Here is a 17,389-nt window from a genome sequence, read left to right as displayed (position 1 = left end):
TTTATCTGCTCAAAATTATATTTTGTCGTTATTTGCCCTTTTTATTGTCATTTATCATTCTGGCCCCCTTTATATTGCTAACAACATTCGTAAATGTGTCATACACATATGAATATGGACATATATTTGCGGTTAATGCCCGTTTTGCAAAAGGTTCAACCAAACCAGTAATTCAGTAATACACATGCGAACTGCATACATATAAAACATTAGTCCGGATTAATTTCCTGAATAAACATATATTTTTAAATAAAGTAAGGCCCCAAATATATGCATGTCTAACACAATTGTTACAAAATTTTGTTTGTTATATGATTTATAAAAATCGAATCAATGAAATTTTTTCGCTCTTGGATTGGTATAACCTATGTTCAATTTTATCTCCATATTAATTAGTGTATGTTTGGCAGCTGTTTTTAGCCGATTTTAACTATTAAAAAACTAAAAGGTTGTTTCGAGTGTAATCGCGTCTACGGAATTGTTCAAAATGTTGCGTAAGTCCCCTTTGCCAGTAACAATCTTTGAAGGTCGTGAAGTCATCGAGAATATAAATTTGCAAGTCCATCCACCTCTGTTAATATCAATACAGTTTCAACAATCGTCGAGTTGACATGAGAAAGACAGCCGTGAACATCAACATCTCTAGCGCTTCAAAAATGTGCCGAAACAAAAACAAAATTACTACAGGCACAGAACGCACGCCATTGACCCTATTTTGAAGGCCATAATATAAATGTATATTAAATAAAATTTTATCAGATGGAAAATCATGAACATCTGCCATTAATTTCAGATAGAGGAGATATATACAATTAACGAACTATCATTGAAATCGAAAATTAAGTGCAGCAAATCGAATATCTCTAAACTGCAAATTTGTCTTCCACATTCGGCAAAATTCAACCCATCCTAATGTCCATACATATGCGTATACAAATTTACACGTGCATGCCAATCAATGAGGGGAGCTGCCGGTATATCTGGTATTTAATTAGCACAGCGAAATTGGGACGCTATTAAATACGAACGAAAATAATAACAACAATGCAAATCTTGTTCGAATGTGTATGACGTTGTGTCTCTTGAAGGAACACGTAGGTAAATATTTGTAGAGAACACTGAATATAAAAATTGTAAACAGTATGTACCAATCTTGAAAATGAAATGATCATTCCTTAAATAAGAATCTAAGGTTAAGTAAAAGGCATCTAATTTTTCTTTTCAACAACTAACGAAGGTTTCCATCAACATTTTCAATGGATTTAAAGTAATAACAAATAATGTAAAATTCATATGATTCATATATGTACATATTTATGTATAACATAACCACACTAACGAACTCGATTGCACACTAAGCACGTGGTTATCAACAAAAAAAAATGTACTGCATGACAAAGCTGCCATCGTTCTATTTTAAATTTCCTATCAATTAAATTACTCGTACTGAATAAGAGAATTTGCATGGGCACTTGCATAGTAGGCATAAGACTAATAAGAGAACGAAATGTGTTGACAGAGCTGTCAAACTCGAACAATCCCACAACAAATTTACTAATAAATAATACTAATTGATACTCGATTCTCATGTGTAAAGCAAAAAACACAAACAATACGCTGATAGCGCCGAAAAGTACGATAACAAAGAGCAGAGATTTGAGGCATTTGTGAAATTAGAAGCATACGTAAGTAGAAATAAAATTAGCGATTAAATAAGTAAATAATGGGGACGTGGAGTATAACTGAATAAAGTATTAGGTCTAAGTAAATAATGAATGTAAAAATCTATTATATTAAGAGGCTATATTCACTCGTGAATTTCAAAAAATCGATTGCATATACTTAGTACATACATATATCGAATAGTTGAACATATTCCCAGAAAATGTGTAGTTGATGTGACAAGTGTTTTTTTACTGCGATTTTCCAATAAGGATGTTTTCAAATCGGTGAAAAATTTTCTCCGACTATACCGAAAGATATGAAATTTCAAACGACGTTCTAAGATATAATTTTCGGGTAATCAGGATCGATATCGGGATCTACAAAATGTAAAAATATATCTCTTTTCAAAGCTGTAATTTTGTCAAAGATCAAAATTTTGACCAAAGAAATTTTGGGGTTTGGGGGATTGGAAATAACTTTTAGCAGACAAAATTCTCACCGCCAGATACATTTTTCATAGAAATCGACTACAGAAACAAACGAATCCAAAATTTAAATATATAACACTATGTTTTAAAGTGCAAATTTTTTCATTTACTTAATAATAAAATGCTTCCTCAAAAAAAAAAATCGCAAAAAGCCGAATTTTTCTGACTTGCAAGTGGATATAAACCGTTACTTCAAATGTAATAGTATAATATAATTTATAATATTTTTAAATTTACATAATAAGTAATAAAATAAATTTAAAATGACCACAGCCTCTAACTAGCAACACAAATAACCTAATATTTGAAAGAACTTTTACTTAAATATTAATGGAAAATTCAATAAGTAAACAAAGTTACAGGAAGAAAAAATTATACATATTTCCGTACATTCTCATAGAATATACATGCATACATATGTATCTACTACATTTAATCTATGCACAAAATGGCACGAAAAAATTTCGGTCAAGGGTTCTTTATTTTTATGTTTGTTTGTCGGCAGCTTTGAGAAGCATGCAACAGCTTTCATTCCTTGTGACTTTAGAAAAAATATTTTCTGTGCATACTTTTATTATTGCGTCTACCAAATGTCTGGCGCAGAGGCCCCTACTTACATACATACGAATATACTGTAGATACAGGGAAACAAAGCTCTGTTAAAACTTGGGTGTAGCAAAGAGAGTTGCATGACTAAATATCATATTTAAAACCATTCAACACAACACCAAAGTAACGCGAAGAAGTGAAAATAAAATGCAAAAAATTATGTACGTAGATGAAAATAGAAAAAATGTTAAAATCTCTAATATTTCATGACATAAATGTAGTGTAAAAGAAGATGGATGATCAACTTAATGTGATTTTTTTTTTGTATTTACATTCTTGATGTTAAAATATATTTATTCTCAATTTATACAATTTTCTTTTTACACATATGTAGTACAGGAAGTACATAGACATTTTTATACGCGTGTATTAGAAATCCGCACATGTCACAATGCAACAGCTGCTATTTTATTTGCTATAGATATTATTTTTGTTGTTTGCACATAAATTTGCATATTTTTATAGATAGGTACTCTTGTATGAATGGGGTGACAAACATAGCAGTAAAAGCGCGCGAAAAAATATACCTATAAAATAAAAAGGTTGTACTGTATGAATTACAGCAGAACAAAATGTGAACCACGAAGCCAAAAAAGAAAAGTATAAAAATATGCAAACCAGGTCGTTCATTGCCTTATCGTAGACAGTAAATAGGAAAGTTATTCGTGGAATATATCAATGTATATTGTACCGTATGTTATGTATTTGTATTTATAACATTTATGTAAATTTGACTGTTTTAGTTTTAATTAGACATCTGATTTTAAAATGAGAATTTAACGGCGTAAACATTTCCTCTGGTGGCAACAACCTTCTTGGTATTTAGATATGCTAGCATCAGTTGATATCGAGGAATTAAATAACATTTAATATTAACATACATATAAATAAAAGGAATGCTTCCGTAACTTTCGTATAACACTCGACAATGGCACGAAATTTTATTGATGCATTATCCAAATCTTTTAAGAAGACAAATCATCTTTATGCTTATTTAGTTGGGTGGAATCCTAGTGTATTATGTATATACATATGTGAAAATTTGTACGTATTTATGAATCTACTTATAAAGCCTACCATCTAATCAATTTTGACTCAGAATGGTCCCAATAAACTGCACGCGAAACCGAATCGTTACATTTTTTTCTAGATTGGTCCGAACTTTTTTTGATCGTGTGAACCCTACATTCACCAAACTCATCATTGCTAGTGACGAGGCGTATTTTAATGCATATGACATCGAAATTGTCCAATAATTTACCAAATTGTGCAAAAAATTTTTACTTAAATCGAAAAATTCAAAATTTCCTGTAGGTATTGGATGCCATTCCAACCGGGTCTTGTAACAAGTGTATGGAAAAGTGGTTTAAAGAGGGGATAATATAGATTTGCAATAACATATCTGCAAACGATTTTGTTTCGGTTATGTCAGTCCGGATAAAACTTGATCAGATGGTTTATATTCATAGTAGATATAATAGAAAAGTATGTAATCAATTTCACTTACCGCTGTAGCATTTTGTTGTTGCTGCTGTAGCTGTTGTTGCTGTTGCTGCTGCTGCTGTTGTTGTTGCTGTTGCTGCTGTTGAGCCTGCTGTTGCTGTTGCTGAGCCGCTTGCTGTTGCTGCTGCTGTTGTTGTTGCTGTTGCTGCTGTTGCTGTGCCTGTTGCTGCTGTTGTTGTTGCTGCTGCTGTAATTGTGCGGCGGTGTTGGCATCTATTTGTCCAGAATTCGCAGCCGAATACCACCATTGTGAACCGGGTACCGCTGCCGCTGCAGCTGCTTGTGCCATATTAAGACGATAATCGTAGCCGGTTGAACCGGCCGCATTTGAGGTAGCGACCACCTGTGCCATGGTCGTGGCTGGATTTGGGAAGCTACTGGCCATTTTATAGGTAAATAACTGTTGGGTGCCTACACCAGAAGTGGTGTTGGCATTATTTTGATGTGCTTGCTGTTGATTTTGTTGCACGACCACTTGATGGGCCTGCTGTTGCTGTAATTGTTGTTGTTGTACTGCCTGCTGCTGTTGCTGCGCAGCCAACTGCTGCTGATAGTGTTGAAGAGTTTGCTGATCAATGGTTTGTTGTTGTTGTTGCTGTTGTTGCTGTGTCGCGGCCGCCGCGAGCGCTCCGGGCCACCAAAGGGCGGCCTCGGCTGCGGTCGCTTGGCGGTTGCCCCACGCACTGTGCTCTGACATTTTGGTGGGCGTTTAGTTGTATAAAACTATATTTTACCGATTAACTTTTACAAATTAATGTATATATATAAATACACCTTTGTAATAAAGTAACGTTACTTTATTTATATAATCAAAATAAGAGATTGATTTACGAAAACGCGACGATATTTTACGTAAGACAACGATGTGATTAACAGCAGATTGAATTTAAACAGGCTAAATTGGATAATATGTGAATGCTTAACAAAAATTTGTTACACGTTTTTAATTTTTTTTAAACAACAGCTTTTAAAAGAAAGCAATATAATTATTTACAATTTTTACACACACGAAATTAAATATTTCTTTACATATATTTTATTGCACCAAGTTGAAGGCATATAAACGGTTTGCGGAAGGATTAATTTTGTTTTAATTTGGCTTTGGTCTTTGATTAAAAACGAACTCTACAGTTAACCTGCACACACGCACTTTGCATACAGCACTATGAAGAAACAGCTGAGTACACTAACAAATCAGATGTTCTGTTGGAACTTGTAAACCTGGACAAAGGAAAATACTCACGAAATTTTATCGTAATATTCGGAAGCGTCTTTATCAAACCAGTTAACACGTTTTCTACTCCGCGAAATTCACAGATAGTTCGTATTTTGATATTTTTCAATGTCCTCAGCAAATTTGTACACAGCATTTGCGTCAATTTAATATTTCCTTTTTGATAAACACGATGTCACAAATTTAAAAAAAATAATAATCTCAACTATGAGCTATATGTATATCTATTAACTCGAATGTGAGGCACAGGCACACAGGTTTTTCAGCTTTAACTATTTTTTTTATTGTTCCTTAACAGAATTTCTGTTTTCTAACGATCTATTCTATGAAGAGACTAATTCACGCAATTTCTTTTATGTATGTACTACATATGTATGTATGCCTGTAGCTAGATTTGTGTCACTACATTCACTGATTATTTTCGTAGATATTTATTAGTGCGAGATTCTACCGTCTTTGCTTGGTTAAATGAGATTGTTTTACATCATTAAAAAAAATTTTTTTTAACCTTTACAACTTTAACGCAATTAAAATCACCACAAAATAATTTTAAAATTCTGTACAAACTTGGTTTGTAAATTTTTAACACTGCTTACTTTTATTGGAATTATAGAATTTCCTGCGAAAGATTTAGCAGATATTTTCACAAAATTTTACACGCGGCGCGCTTAAACGTGAAATGTGTGGTGAGTGAACGAACCACGAACAAGCTAGTAAAGTGTATGTGCAGTAGAAACAGGCAAGAAAAAATTCATCAGATACGAGGAGGAGGAGGACGTTCACAATAGCAACAACAAAAAGAGGCTACAATGACGATCCGCCATTTAGCATGAAGCGAAGCGGTGTTCGCATTCACGGTCGTGTGGTTGGTTGGTTAGTCGGCGTCGTTTCTCGCGCTTTCATTACGACCGACCGCCGTTGTTATTATTGCCTTTTGACTTGTCTTCGCAACGGCTGCAAACGAATGCGGCTATAAAATATAGTGGGGTTTTGTTAGTGCTTCTACTTCTGCTAGCTTACATGTAAATATACATACATATATTCATGTGAACGCGTATATAGCCTATGATGTGTTGATGCGCTCGAAACGTGTTTTGCGCGCTTTTTCGTTAGCCGCGTTCTTTTGCGCATTTTCTCTGCCATTCGTCTGAACTTGTAGACTTTTATTTTTCTGAACCAAATATTTTGTAGACACTATGCTTTATCTTCTTATTTCTGAGTAATTAATTTCATTAATATTATAGAAAAAGATATTAGTTTTGAGTGTTCAATGGAACATCAGTCTTTGATAACAGCTGTCAATTGCCAAATGCAATTATGTACATAAGTATGTGGACAACTGCTACCGAAAATAATAATGTTAAATTAGATTTTTCATTCACAATGAAGATACAACTAGAGGAATGTGAATAAATGTCAAAAATAAAGGATACATGTGAAAACAGAAGAAATTGCGAATAACATGAAATTAGTTAATATATTGAAGAATATAAAATATTATCCAAAAGAATACTAATTTAACGAAGCTGGATGAAATATTATATAGCAACCGATAAACATTGCTTAACATACAGTTGTAAACATTGAGTGCAACTATTAATAACAAACTTTATATTTTAAATTAATGCATTTATGAAATGCCCACATCAGTTTCGTAATCGGTGTGAACATTTTTTCACGTGAAAATGAGCTTGACACAAAAATTTCGCATGCCCTATCCGACAATCAAAAAATATAAACACAAAAACAAAGCACCCATTCTATAACTGTAGCCGGTACGTTCCTTGACTTTGCCTTTTTATTTGCACAACTCAATAATGCAAAAGAATTTTTTTCTTTGAGAGTTGATTGAATATGAGCAGCATGAGCTAAAATATACACGAAGGCAGGCGACAAACACCTTTGACAACGCCAGCATTAACCACGACGAAATCCGAACAGAGAACGACAGTCAAGCCAGACCAAACGACAGATATAAGAATCGACGACGACTCTGTGCACGTTGGCTTGCAGCATTGAAAAAAGTGACATAAAAGTATACAGATACATAGATATTTTGTTAGCAGACGGAAGAAAAATTCTAAAGAATGTTGGCGTTGTTATTATTCACCATGTTTTTGTCATATTTTTAAGCTATTTTAGCGGCTTTGACATCCGCATCCACCTCCACCTCTCTTTTCATTACAGTGGCAATTTTTCGTATTTCTCCAAAAGTACTTTCAAAACCGCTTTCTGCTGTAAATACAACATACATACAGACACAAAAAAAAACGAAATATTTTTGCTTTAATTCACAACTGTAACTGCGGCAAAGCGAATTCTCTTGACGTCCTTGTATCACTTCACAATATAATGCTTTGTAGGGTATTGTCTTTACTTTGGCAAATTCAACGTTGCTGCCTACTTACGTTCCAAGAATTGCTTTATGCTTATACATTTGTTCTCTACTACACTAGCCCTTGGCCACTAATACGTTTGTCTGCGTCGCTTACTACAATTGAATGGCAAAGGCAAAACACAAGTAATCCGCTGCTGTTGCTGCCTTTGCTTTACCCATATCTACGGCAGCCCGTCGCCCTTTCGTACATTAATACATACCTACGTACATGTGTAGATACAACTTGCACATTTGCACAGCAATGCCAGCGTGACTCTACCCAACACCGAGCAGGCGACAGCATTCATTCGTTAATTTTACAGTACCGAAGCCACGACGACGGCGGCGCTTATCATATGTAGATATGTATGTGCGGTAATAGCATAGCGAGCTAAAGAACGAACGATGAACTAACCATCCGACCCTATCTTTCTGCAAACACATGTGTATGCGGATGTACACACATTCTTACTTATGGAAATACATGAAATTACATTACGGTGGGTCAATAATATACATGTACAGAATATTTATAAACTGAAGAATAGAATACAAATATCTGAAGGTTTGAACCTGAATTTAAATGTAAATAATTTAGAAAATTTTAGCACCCAAGTCAAGATCAAGCTATGATTTCAGCAATATCTGCAGAAACTAATCTTACGGGGATTCTGTATGTATACAGCTTCTTGCTAAAATCGTGTGTATCTGAGAGCTTAATTAATGCGAGTGGAAGATGAATACCACAAAATTTTTAAAATAGCTCTTAAGCACTACTACCTTTAATTTAGAAACATCTCATTTTCTAAATATTTTACTACGATAAAAAAAAGAGGAACCCTAATTTAAAATATTAAGGTGGGGGAAAGCGAATAAATTTTATTTACGTATACGAACACATACCAGCAACAACGTGCCACCAAGAAGACAGGCAGCAAGGGGTTGGGCGAAATGCTCAGTAACTAAATTATAAGCGATGGAAATTCTTATACCCCATACACGAAAGTAGTAAAATTAATATTCAATATTGCCTGATAAATGACAAAAAAAAAGAAAGAAGCACAAAATACTATTAAAAAAAAATTATTATTCCGAAATTAACTTTAAAACCTACGTTAGTATACATTCATACATATAGACAGTATGTCAGAACACGCACACATATGTATGTACATCTGTTAGGGGATATTTAACAAGAAAAGGGTATAAGTGCATGCATACGTTGGTAAAAGTCATATAAGGCAACACTAACAACAAAATACAAGTAGAACAGAAGACAAAATGCAACGAACGACGAACAAGAATCGACCATCCATCCAATAAACGAATTCATACGAAGAAGCGTTGTCTGGATGCAACATGCCTTGTGGAATGTTGACGTGTGCCACAGGGTGGTCAAATATTTTCATGAAAGAGAGAAATGGTAGTAATAAAGGATAAGAAAGAAATAAATGCATTGGGCTAAACATTTAAGTTTGAAAAATATGTTAGGAACAAAAAAAATTAAAAAATTGGCTGCAAACGTTATACATCGGTATAGCAGTAAACTTTTTATTACATTATATCTGCACACATACAGTTGTTATCGCTATCTATCATAAGCCTTATAATTTTTATTGTGAATATATCAAAGTCAAACTATCATTGATTGATTATTTTGGTAATATGCATGTAGCAAAGGTACATATATAGATATAGATGGATATACAGAACTGAGGGGGTATGTCCACTTTATTTATCAGCATTTTCGATATAGCAGATATTCATGTACATATGTACGTAAGTACGTATTCATGTCTGCGAAATTTGTCACATTTAAAAATAGTAAGTTTGTACCGTAAATCGTTCTTGATTTCTGCCACCAATCAGAGCATGGAGCAATAAATTACAATATTTATTGGAAATAGTAATTAGTTGCCCGAAGAACTCAACACTATTAACTTTAATATAAAATATATAAGGATTTAAAGAATCAAGGTACAAAAAAACTGGTATTAAAACATAAAAATTTTGTAATTGAAGTAGATTGCTAAAAACACGCATTCTTTCTTTCAGAGCGGACACAAGCAAGTTTATAAAATTTAAAATTTCTTTGGATAGCTTGTTAGTATTTTCAGAATAACGTAGATGACCTCAATTTACAATAGCCGGTAGGTGATACTATTAGTGTATAGTTTTAAGAAGCAATCTAATGCGTTGGTTTTAAAAAATGTAAAAAAAAAAAAAAAATAGCATCCATATATAAATACTATCAATTGTACATATGTAGGTTTAAGTAATTTTAACTTTTGCGTTATACTGTACTGTTGTAGTAGAAAAATATCTAAAGACCCAGGCCAGGTAGACCTGCGAAAGACGCTTTCTTAAATAAACACTGATCAGAAAATACCACAGTACCTCAACAGTAATGCTCTTCAATATTCTCTTGAAAATACCAATGCTCTTACTCTCTAGCTGCTGACCGACCTTTTAAATAACCTCTCTGATAAGTTTTCTCATTACTACTCTTCAAAAGCAAGCGAAAAATTATGAGATGCGCTCTTATGTAGTGTTGTTAAACGCCGTATACAAATAAATTAAGCCCAACAAAAGCAAATACAGTGCTACCACTGTGTTGCTTTCTGCCGCATCAACTTATATTGTTTGCTTGAAGTGCCATTTGAAAAACTTACCGTCAGTAAATGACTGTCTCAGCGCAAGAGAGAGAGAGAGACAAGCAGAACATTTATATTTAATGCTTGAGTGCATATTATTTTTATGATGTTAGCGTTAACAGCAACATTTAACGAACACCTAAACAAAACACATTAGCATTGATTCGGAGACGACGATTAGGGAGTGAGACGTTGTTGAAGTGCTGCTATCTCCATCAAACCAATGATGGTACACATTTGTGCCGGTGTCAAACCGCCTGAGTGCCTACCGCTTGGTTTTATCAGCACAACACAGCAATCTTATTGAGTTAAAAAATTTCCCGCCAATTTTTTCAACAAAATAAACAACAACACAGCCTGGACGACGACAGCAACGTTGTTAGCGAAGCAATGTTCACGGCAACGTGAGAGACAATCGAAAAGACTGAACTAATATGAATAGGGCAGCGGCATATGTTAACCAATGTGACTTGGCGACATGTGCTTAAAAATGATTGAAGCAAGCGTTAATGCAAAGGGAAGAGAAAATATAACAAATAAGTGAAGAAATATACAATTTTCTATTTATGTCCTCTGGTGTTGTTGTTATTATTGATTATGTTCATTCACATGATACTAATCAGTTCTTTTTTGCCGTCGAAACAACGTTGCTGTTGTTTAATTGCCGGCTCATATACTTATATTTACTTGTATAAATACATATAGTATATTGTGCAAAATGAAGGCAACCTTATTTGAGTCTTGACGGCATTGGAAGTTCTACTATTTATACTAAAATCTGTTCAATTTATTTTAAAATATCAAAGAAGTATTTTTAGATAATTACTTAAAATAAAAATTAATTAAAAATTTCTCGCAAAATATATTTGATTTTCTCAAAACTTTAGGGAACAAACACATATTTATTAAATCTAAAAAAAAGACCACAAAGCAAGATCTTCGCAATTTATATTTATAAAAATGTTATTTTTCAAGTTTAAATTAAAATAATCTTTAAGGTCGTTCTCCACCAACTCATTTGAATTCGTTTCGCTTAATCAGCAAATTCTTTCATGCCGGTAAAATACGTAACAATGCTTCCTCGTGTATAATTTCTTTAAACGTGCTTTCTATTGTTTATCATAATTAAAAAACGCGCGAATATTAAGATACCATCAACTAATATATTTTTTTCACCAAACCACATATGTGAATGCGCGCGTAAATTCAAACAATAACCTAAATCAAAAGGTGCTCTCTGTTTTCATTTCGAAAACCCGACACAACCTATTGGCAACATTATAGATAGGCATGAGCAAAAGTCATAACGGCAACACTATTTTTGCTGAGCGCATGCAATTATTAGTAGTATAATAGTTCTGCCACCATGGATACTTCAAAGTATCTTTTTAACTCTTACCCATCGCTCTTAGCAAATGAGCATTGCAGAGAGTTGTATATAGGCATTATATAGTAGAGAGGAGAACATGAGAGAGCCTGTCTATATACCGATAAATATAAGGAGAGTACAAAAATTAGCGCATTGAAATAAAATGGTGGCATAATGCTAATCGAATAGAACGAGACAGCATGTTATGAGGAGAGCACAAGGTATGGCGATTAACAAAAGAAACGAGGCTAAAAAAAGGTAAAGTGAAACGAAACGAGTCGCAGGCAGTAAAAAAAAATACACACAGTTATATATACAAATATATATATATGTATGTATATATGACGGTATACAATATAGTCATTTTAGCTTTTGCATTATACTGTACTTTGTTATATGGATGGAAAAATTCGTGTAAACTATATATGTAGCGAAGGAGGGGAACGACGAAAGAGGACAAATTGTTAATAAATTTGCTTATTGCAGTATTGCTGTTGCTTGTTGTGCTAAAATTGCAAAATTCACAAAATTTTAATAGAGTGTACATATGTATGTGAGAATTTGTAGGTTTAATCGATAGTTTGTAGAAGCCTAAAGGAATTGAGGGAATACGGTGTATACTAGACAAGTGAATACAAGTTTAGATGGCTGCAAATAGAAATTAATGTCATAGAAAGTGCATTAATGCAAATAAATAAATGCAATGCATACAAATATAATAGGCAGTAGTGAGGAGGGCAGATTTGCCGACATATGCACGAACGATGAAGCAAAACGTTACGCAATTTAAATAAGTTTACTACGTTTTGCGCGTCTCGATAATAAATTTGATGAGTCACTGGGGCAACTATTTACAAACACAATAAAATACTTAGTGTACTATTTATTTTACTTGCACTATTTTATTAATGAATAGAGAAAGCCTTTTGCAAAATGGAGCTACAGACGTTCGCTTGTATTTTTGTATGTACAATGTAATAATTATAAATACAATTTTTTTTTAATATAAAGCACTATTTTTACATTTAAATAACATTAACACGTATGGTCCACACATCAGGTAGTAGCACTGAATTTGTTATTGTTTCTTGGGTAATTATGTTGTTAATTAACATATGTATTTCGTGTTCAATATTTCTTTTACTATTGATTTCAAGAATGCGAGCTTATAATCTAGTTTACAATCCATTAGAGTATATTTAAGTGAATTTTACCCAATAAAATATTAACTCACTCAAATAACACTGTCGAATTAGAATTAAGAAGAGCAATTTATCCAGAGGATGTATGCATGAAATTAAGATTTATATCTCCGAAAGGAAAATATAAATTAAAAAAACACAAAAATCTATTGGTCGCCGTGAAGACAATGTATTTAGGTTGGATGAATGTTATTAGGTTAGCGACTTTTGCCACCAAAAAATTTAAATATTTATTAATGAACACAAAATTTTCCTTAAAACTTCTTGCATTTCCGCAACTATATTAATTAATTATTTAAGGAACACAGCACATTATATGTAGAATACTTCGTGTTTCCTAAAAGCACTTCTAATACCGTTTTGATTTGATTTATTCGTTTTTTATGCACTTTATTTAAGATGTTATATCATATTTAATTATTATTTAAAACACCATTTCTGGTTTTCGTAATGCAACACAACACGTATTGATATCCAACTTTTAATAATTCACATTTTATCCAATTAGCATTAATTAATTATATATTGCGTTGAATTTGTTATATAGTTTCCTTGCACACCGAWATGTCAGAGCACAGCTACGTGGGGAAATATAGGTACATACTATTTATAATTTATAAACGAACTACAAACCAATAAATATACTCAAACAAAAAATACTACATAAAAATCAAAAAATAACTCCAAAATAAATAATAAATTAAAAAACAAAAGTAAAGTTGGTAGCGAATTAATTGTTGTCATTGCACCAGCGCGAAGATCACACACCTTTCTCATTAGCGCTTGTCGTTCAGTTCCATTGATTAATTTATATTTACATATGTATATAAACAAATGTATATGCAAATAATGTTTAGCTAATAAACACGACGTCGTATATAAGATACCAAAATGATAACACACGGTATCATCTTATACTATCGCGTGGCATCTAAGTTTTTCGATATGTTATGTGAAAAATATGATAAGATGAGCGATTATCTGCGACGCGATTAGTAGATGTGACGTTGCTACTTTCATTTACGGGAAACTTTGCGCGATTCCACAAGCCCATCACTACCACCAGTTGAGAGCGTCAGCTAACCGAAACCGAAAACCTGTCAATTCAATCAGCAAAACTCTAAAGTTTCTAATAAGTGCAAAACTCAACAAATAATACAAAATAAAAACACCTGAGCCCATATAGTCAAATAATGCCAACGAAAACCGCAAACAGTGTAAAAATCTCTACATGTGAAGACATATGCATACACATAGATATTTGTACAACCGTATATATTGTAATTTTTCACATGCGAATTTTACGATTTGTTCAGCGATGTGCGTGCGCCGCGGTCGCTGCGCTGTCATGGCGCACCCCGGCTGATCGCAATATTGCAGTCACACAGTCATAAATGCAGTCATAGGAAGGCAGACAGACAGACGCGTCTATGTACGATAATTTAACCGCCGTCTGGGCAAAACGTAAACATTTTAACCCATACCAATATCCTCTTCTTAAAGCACATACTTCTGTTGCATGTGGTTTTATCGGTATTGATTGATTTGTTATGGAGGTATGATTTATTTTATAATTACAATTAAATTCTGTAATTAGTAATTGTAAATAAAACTATACATACATACATATGTAAGCAACAAATGTCACAATAATTATGGCGTCCTAACTAGTGGAAAACTATTAATAAATAAGTAGCACGATTTGCTTTACAAAGCAGTTACTTAGTTTAAAATTAAAAATTATATTTTATTAAAATAAGCCTCTTTTCATCAAAGTTAGGTAGATGTTATTTAAGTTCTGCTTTAGTCTTAGGCTCTTCATTGGACTCTATAGTCATATTTGTCTAATTCCACCATAATGATAATCAAAGATTGAAATTTATTTCCTTAAAATCGCCCGTTTTCAAACCGAGAAGCCAGTCTTTCAAATTACTTGACACAAATTTTGAAAAAAAAAGTTGTGGACAAAACAATAATGTGCAAATAAACTGTCGCAAATGACTCCTACATTAAAAATAAAAACATTTACCGGCTGAATGTACATTGTTTATACATATGATTAGCAGCAATAAATACTAATGTACACTTATCTAACGTCGGCGTACAACAAAACAAATAGAGGGCGGGCAACGAAAACCGGAAACATGGTTAAGCTAATTCTCAGGAGGCATAGCGTCCATCGGTTCCTAACCGTATCAATCAATATGCGTATATGAATACATATTGCTCACTTGCGCGCTTTCGATTTCTCCGATTGACATTCTCAATTTCGATTGATGTCGCGACGCGTCCACTGATGACTGCTAACAGTCGCGTTGAATTCGGCGGAATAATGATGTTATTGCAGTCGCGTTAATGATGCTTTCTCGGATAGCATGAACGACATTGTAGTTGCTGATTTGATAATGATAAGAGCCGTGTCAGCATTGCATTATAAGTAGGAGGGCTGACGCAGTGCCAAGAATGTAACATATGTAAGCCCTATAAATTCCATATTCATATACTGTCATAATGAAATATATATTAAAACCGAGACGCGACAATGCGCAATACAACAAAACATCCGCGAGTTCACCAACGCCGACGCCGACGTCAACGACAACAAAATCATCGCACCAAATCAAATAAAAATCAAAACAAAACGAACAACAAAAAAAAAAACCCATACACCAAAAACTCGTATAAAATAAATAAAAATTTACCTGAATCTGATGAAAGTGCTCCATACTGCAACTATATGTTGTGTTGTTGCTGCTGCTGCTTTACTGCGTCACTATAATTGTTGTTACTGCTGCTGCTGCTGCTGTAGTCGTTATTATTACTGTTGTTGTTGTTATTGTTGTCGCTGTTTCCTATGTTGCTGCTGCTAGCTGTAATAAGGCTTTAGCTCTATACACAAATGCTATGGCTATACTTTATTTAGGCGTTTACGTTGCGTTGTTCAACAATGTGCCGCCGTTCGCCACTCCACGTATTATAAAATTATACAATACCAACAATGTATTCGAATGCTGCTAATGCCGCTTGCACAGCACACGAAGAATAAAAATGTCTCTGTCTCTCCTCTCACTCCTTTGTACGCTCTCACACACTACTTTCGTTGTGCGTCTACTAACAACACTCGTGATAGATATATATTATATGGGGGGGATCGCTTAGGGGAAATATTCGCGCGCGCGACGACCCTCTTTTTTCACTCCTTCACAGAGTTCTTTTACAAACACTTCACCAATTCGCTTTATGCAATCACATACAAAACCACTTATTTGTTTTTACGCATATAAAATGAGTCTCTGCTTTTAGTTTTCTCAACAATTTGTGCGACGAAAAAGGAAAAACCACAGGCACTCACTGTTCACTTGCTTTACTTTGTACACCCGTTCGCCCCGTCGTACAAAAATGATATATTAAAGTTTCCTCTACAACACTCTACTTCCCTTCAATAATGTTTCACGTAGTTACACTCTCTCACCCTCTCTCTCTCTGCACGTTTCAATACTCACAAATTCCAACAAGCATTCGCACATATAATAAATTGCGACGATACTCAGTTGGTATGCGCTGTTTTTTTTTGTTTTCCCTATACGCCTGTTTCGTTTCGCCTATAGTTTGTAGCTCAAGATAGCTCTATGCACCGATTCTGTAATAGCAATGCTCGTTACTATGACTATACTGTGGGTACAGCTTTGCCCCTGGTCTATAGCATGTATTGTGTATAATGTCGTTTCGTATAACCAGCCGTTACGTTACTCCTCTATAGCTGGCTCTGCTGCTGCTGCGTTCGCTGCCGCTACTGTACACTTCACTGCTATCCGCATATGCAATCGCTTATGGTCGTATTCCGCTGCGTCGTCGTATTTCTCACACGAGTATCGACGTCGTAGCCCCGTGGTCCGTATAGCCGTTGTATATTGTATTTTTATATTGTAGAGTCGACGACGTCTATAGCTGACTGCTATGGCGTTGCTGCTTCTGCTACTTTGCAATGCTATTCAGGCAATCTCGCCTATATTTTTGCTTCGCGCTGAATTGCTTGTTGTGAATTGTATAATCTCCAACAAATGCGCTGCCGCTTGCTTTGCTTTTACTGTGCCGTAGTCTTGTATACTGTGTATGGGCTGAGCTGATAGTCCAACCGTTTACCGTGTGCTTGCTTGCTTGCTATAGCTCTATAGTGGATTCAATGCTTGTCGCTTCAGCTATATTGAAAATATAACACAATACACACAGATCGTCGTATACCAACAACGAATGAACGTATGAATGCTATGGCAATTGCCTTTGCAAA

At 34.2% G+C, this 17,389-nt stretch overlaps 1 protein-coding gene across 3 annotated transcripts in view; it reads right to left on the bottom strand.

Moving 5' to 3' along the window:
• Window positions 1–17,389, bottom strand: part of LOC108976003 (high mobility group protein DSP1) — a 49,600-nt gene extending 32,211 nt beyond the window's left edge. For 2 of the 3 annotated variants that reach the window (XR_001993914.1, XM_018944870.1), the window contains exons 1-2: window positions 15,804–17,389; window positions 4,270–4,833 (exon numbers count right to left, since the gene is read on the bottom strand). Coding sequence is in view for 2 of the 3 variants with exons in the window: in XM_018944870.1 (XP_018800415.1) it covers window positions 4,270–4,833; window positions 15,804–15,827 (588 nt within the window). In the remaining variant the exon portion in view is untranslated. Of the gene's footprint in view, window positions 1–4,269; window positions 4,834–13,869; window positions 14,206–15,803 lie in introns of those variants that run through there. The other variant, XM_018944871.1, reaches the window with a different exon arrangement.

The sequence above is a fragment of the Bactrocera latifrons genome, unplaced genomic scaffold (genome assembly GCF_001853355.1).
Source record: "Bactrocera latifrons isolate USDA-ARS-PBARC rearing strain unplaced genomic scaffold, ASM185335v1 scaffold_71, whole genome shotgun sequence".
Lineage (NCBI taxonomy): Eukaryota > Metazoa > Arthropoda > Insecta > Diptera > Tephritidae > Bactrocera > Bactrocera latifrons.
Note: the sequence above shows the minus strand (reverse complement) of the source record. Positions and strands in the feature narration are given on the sequence as shown.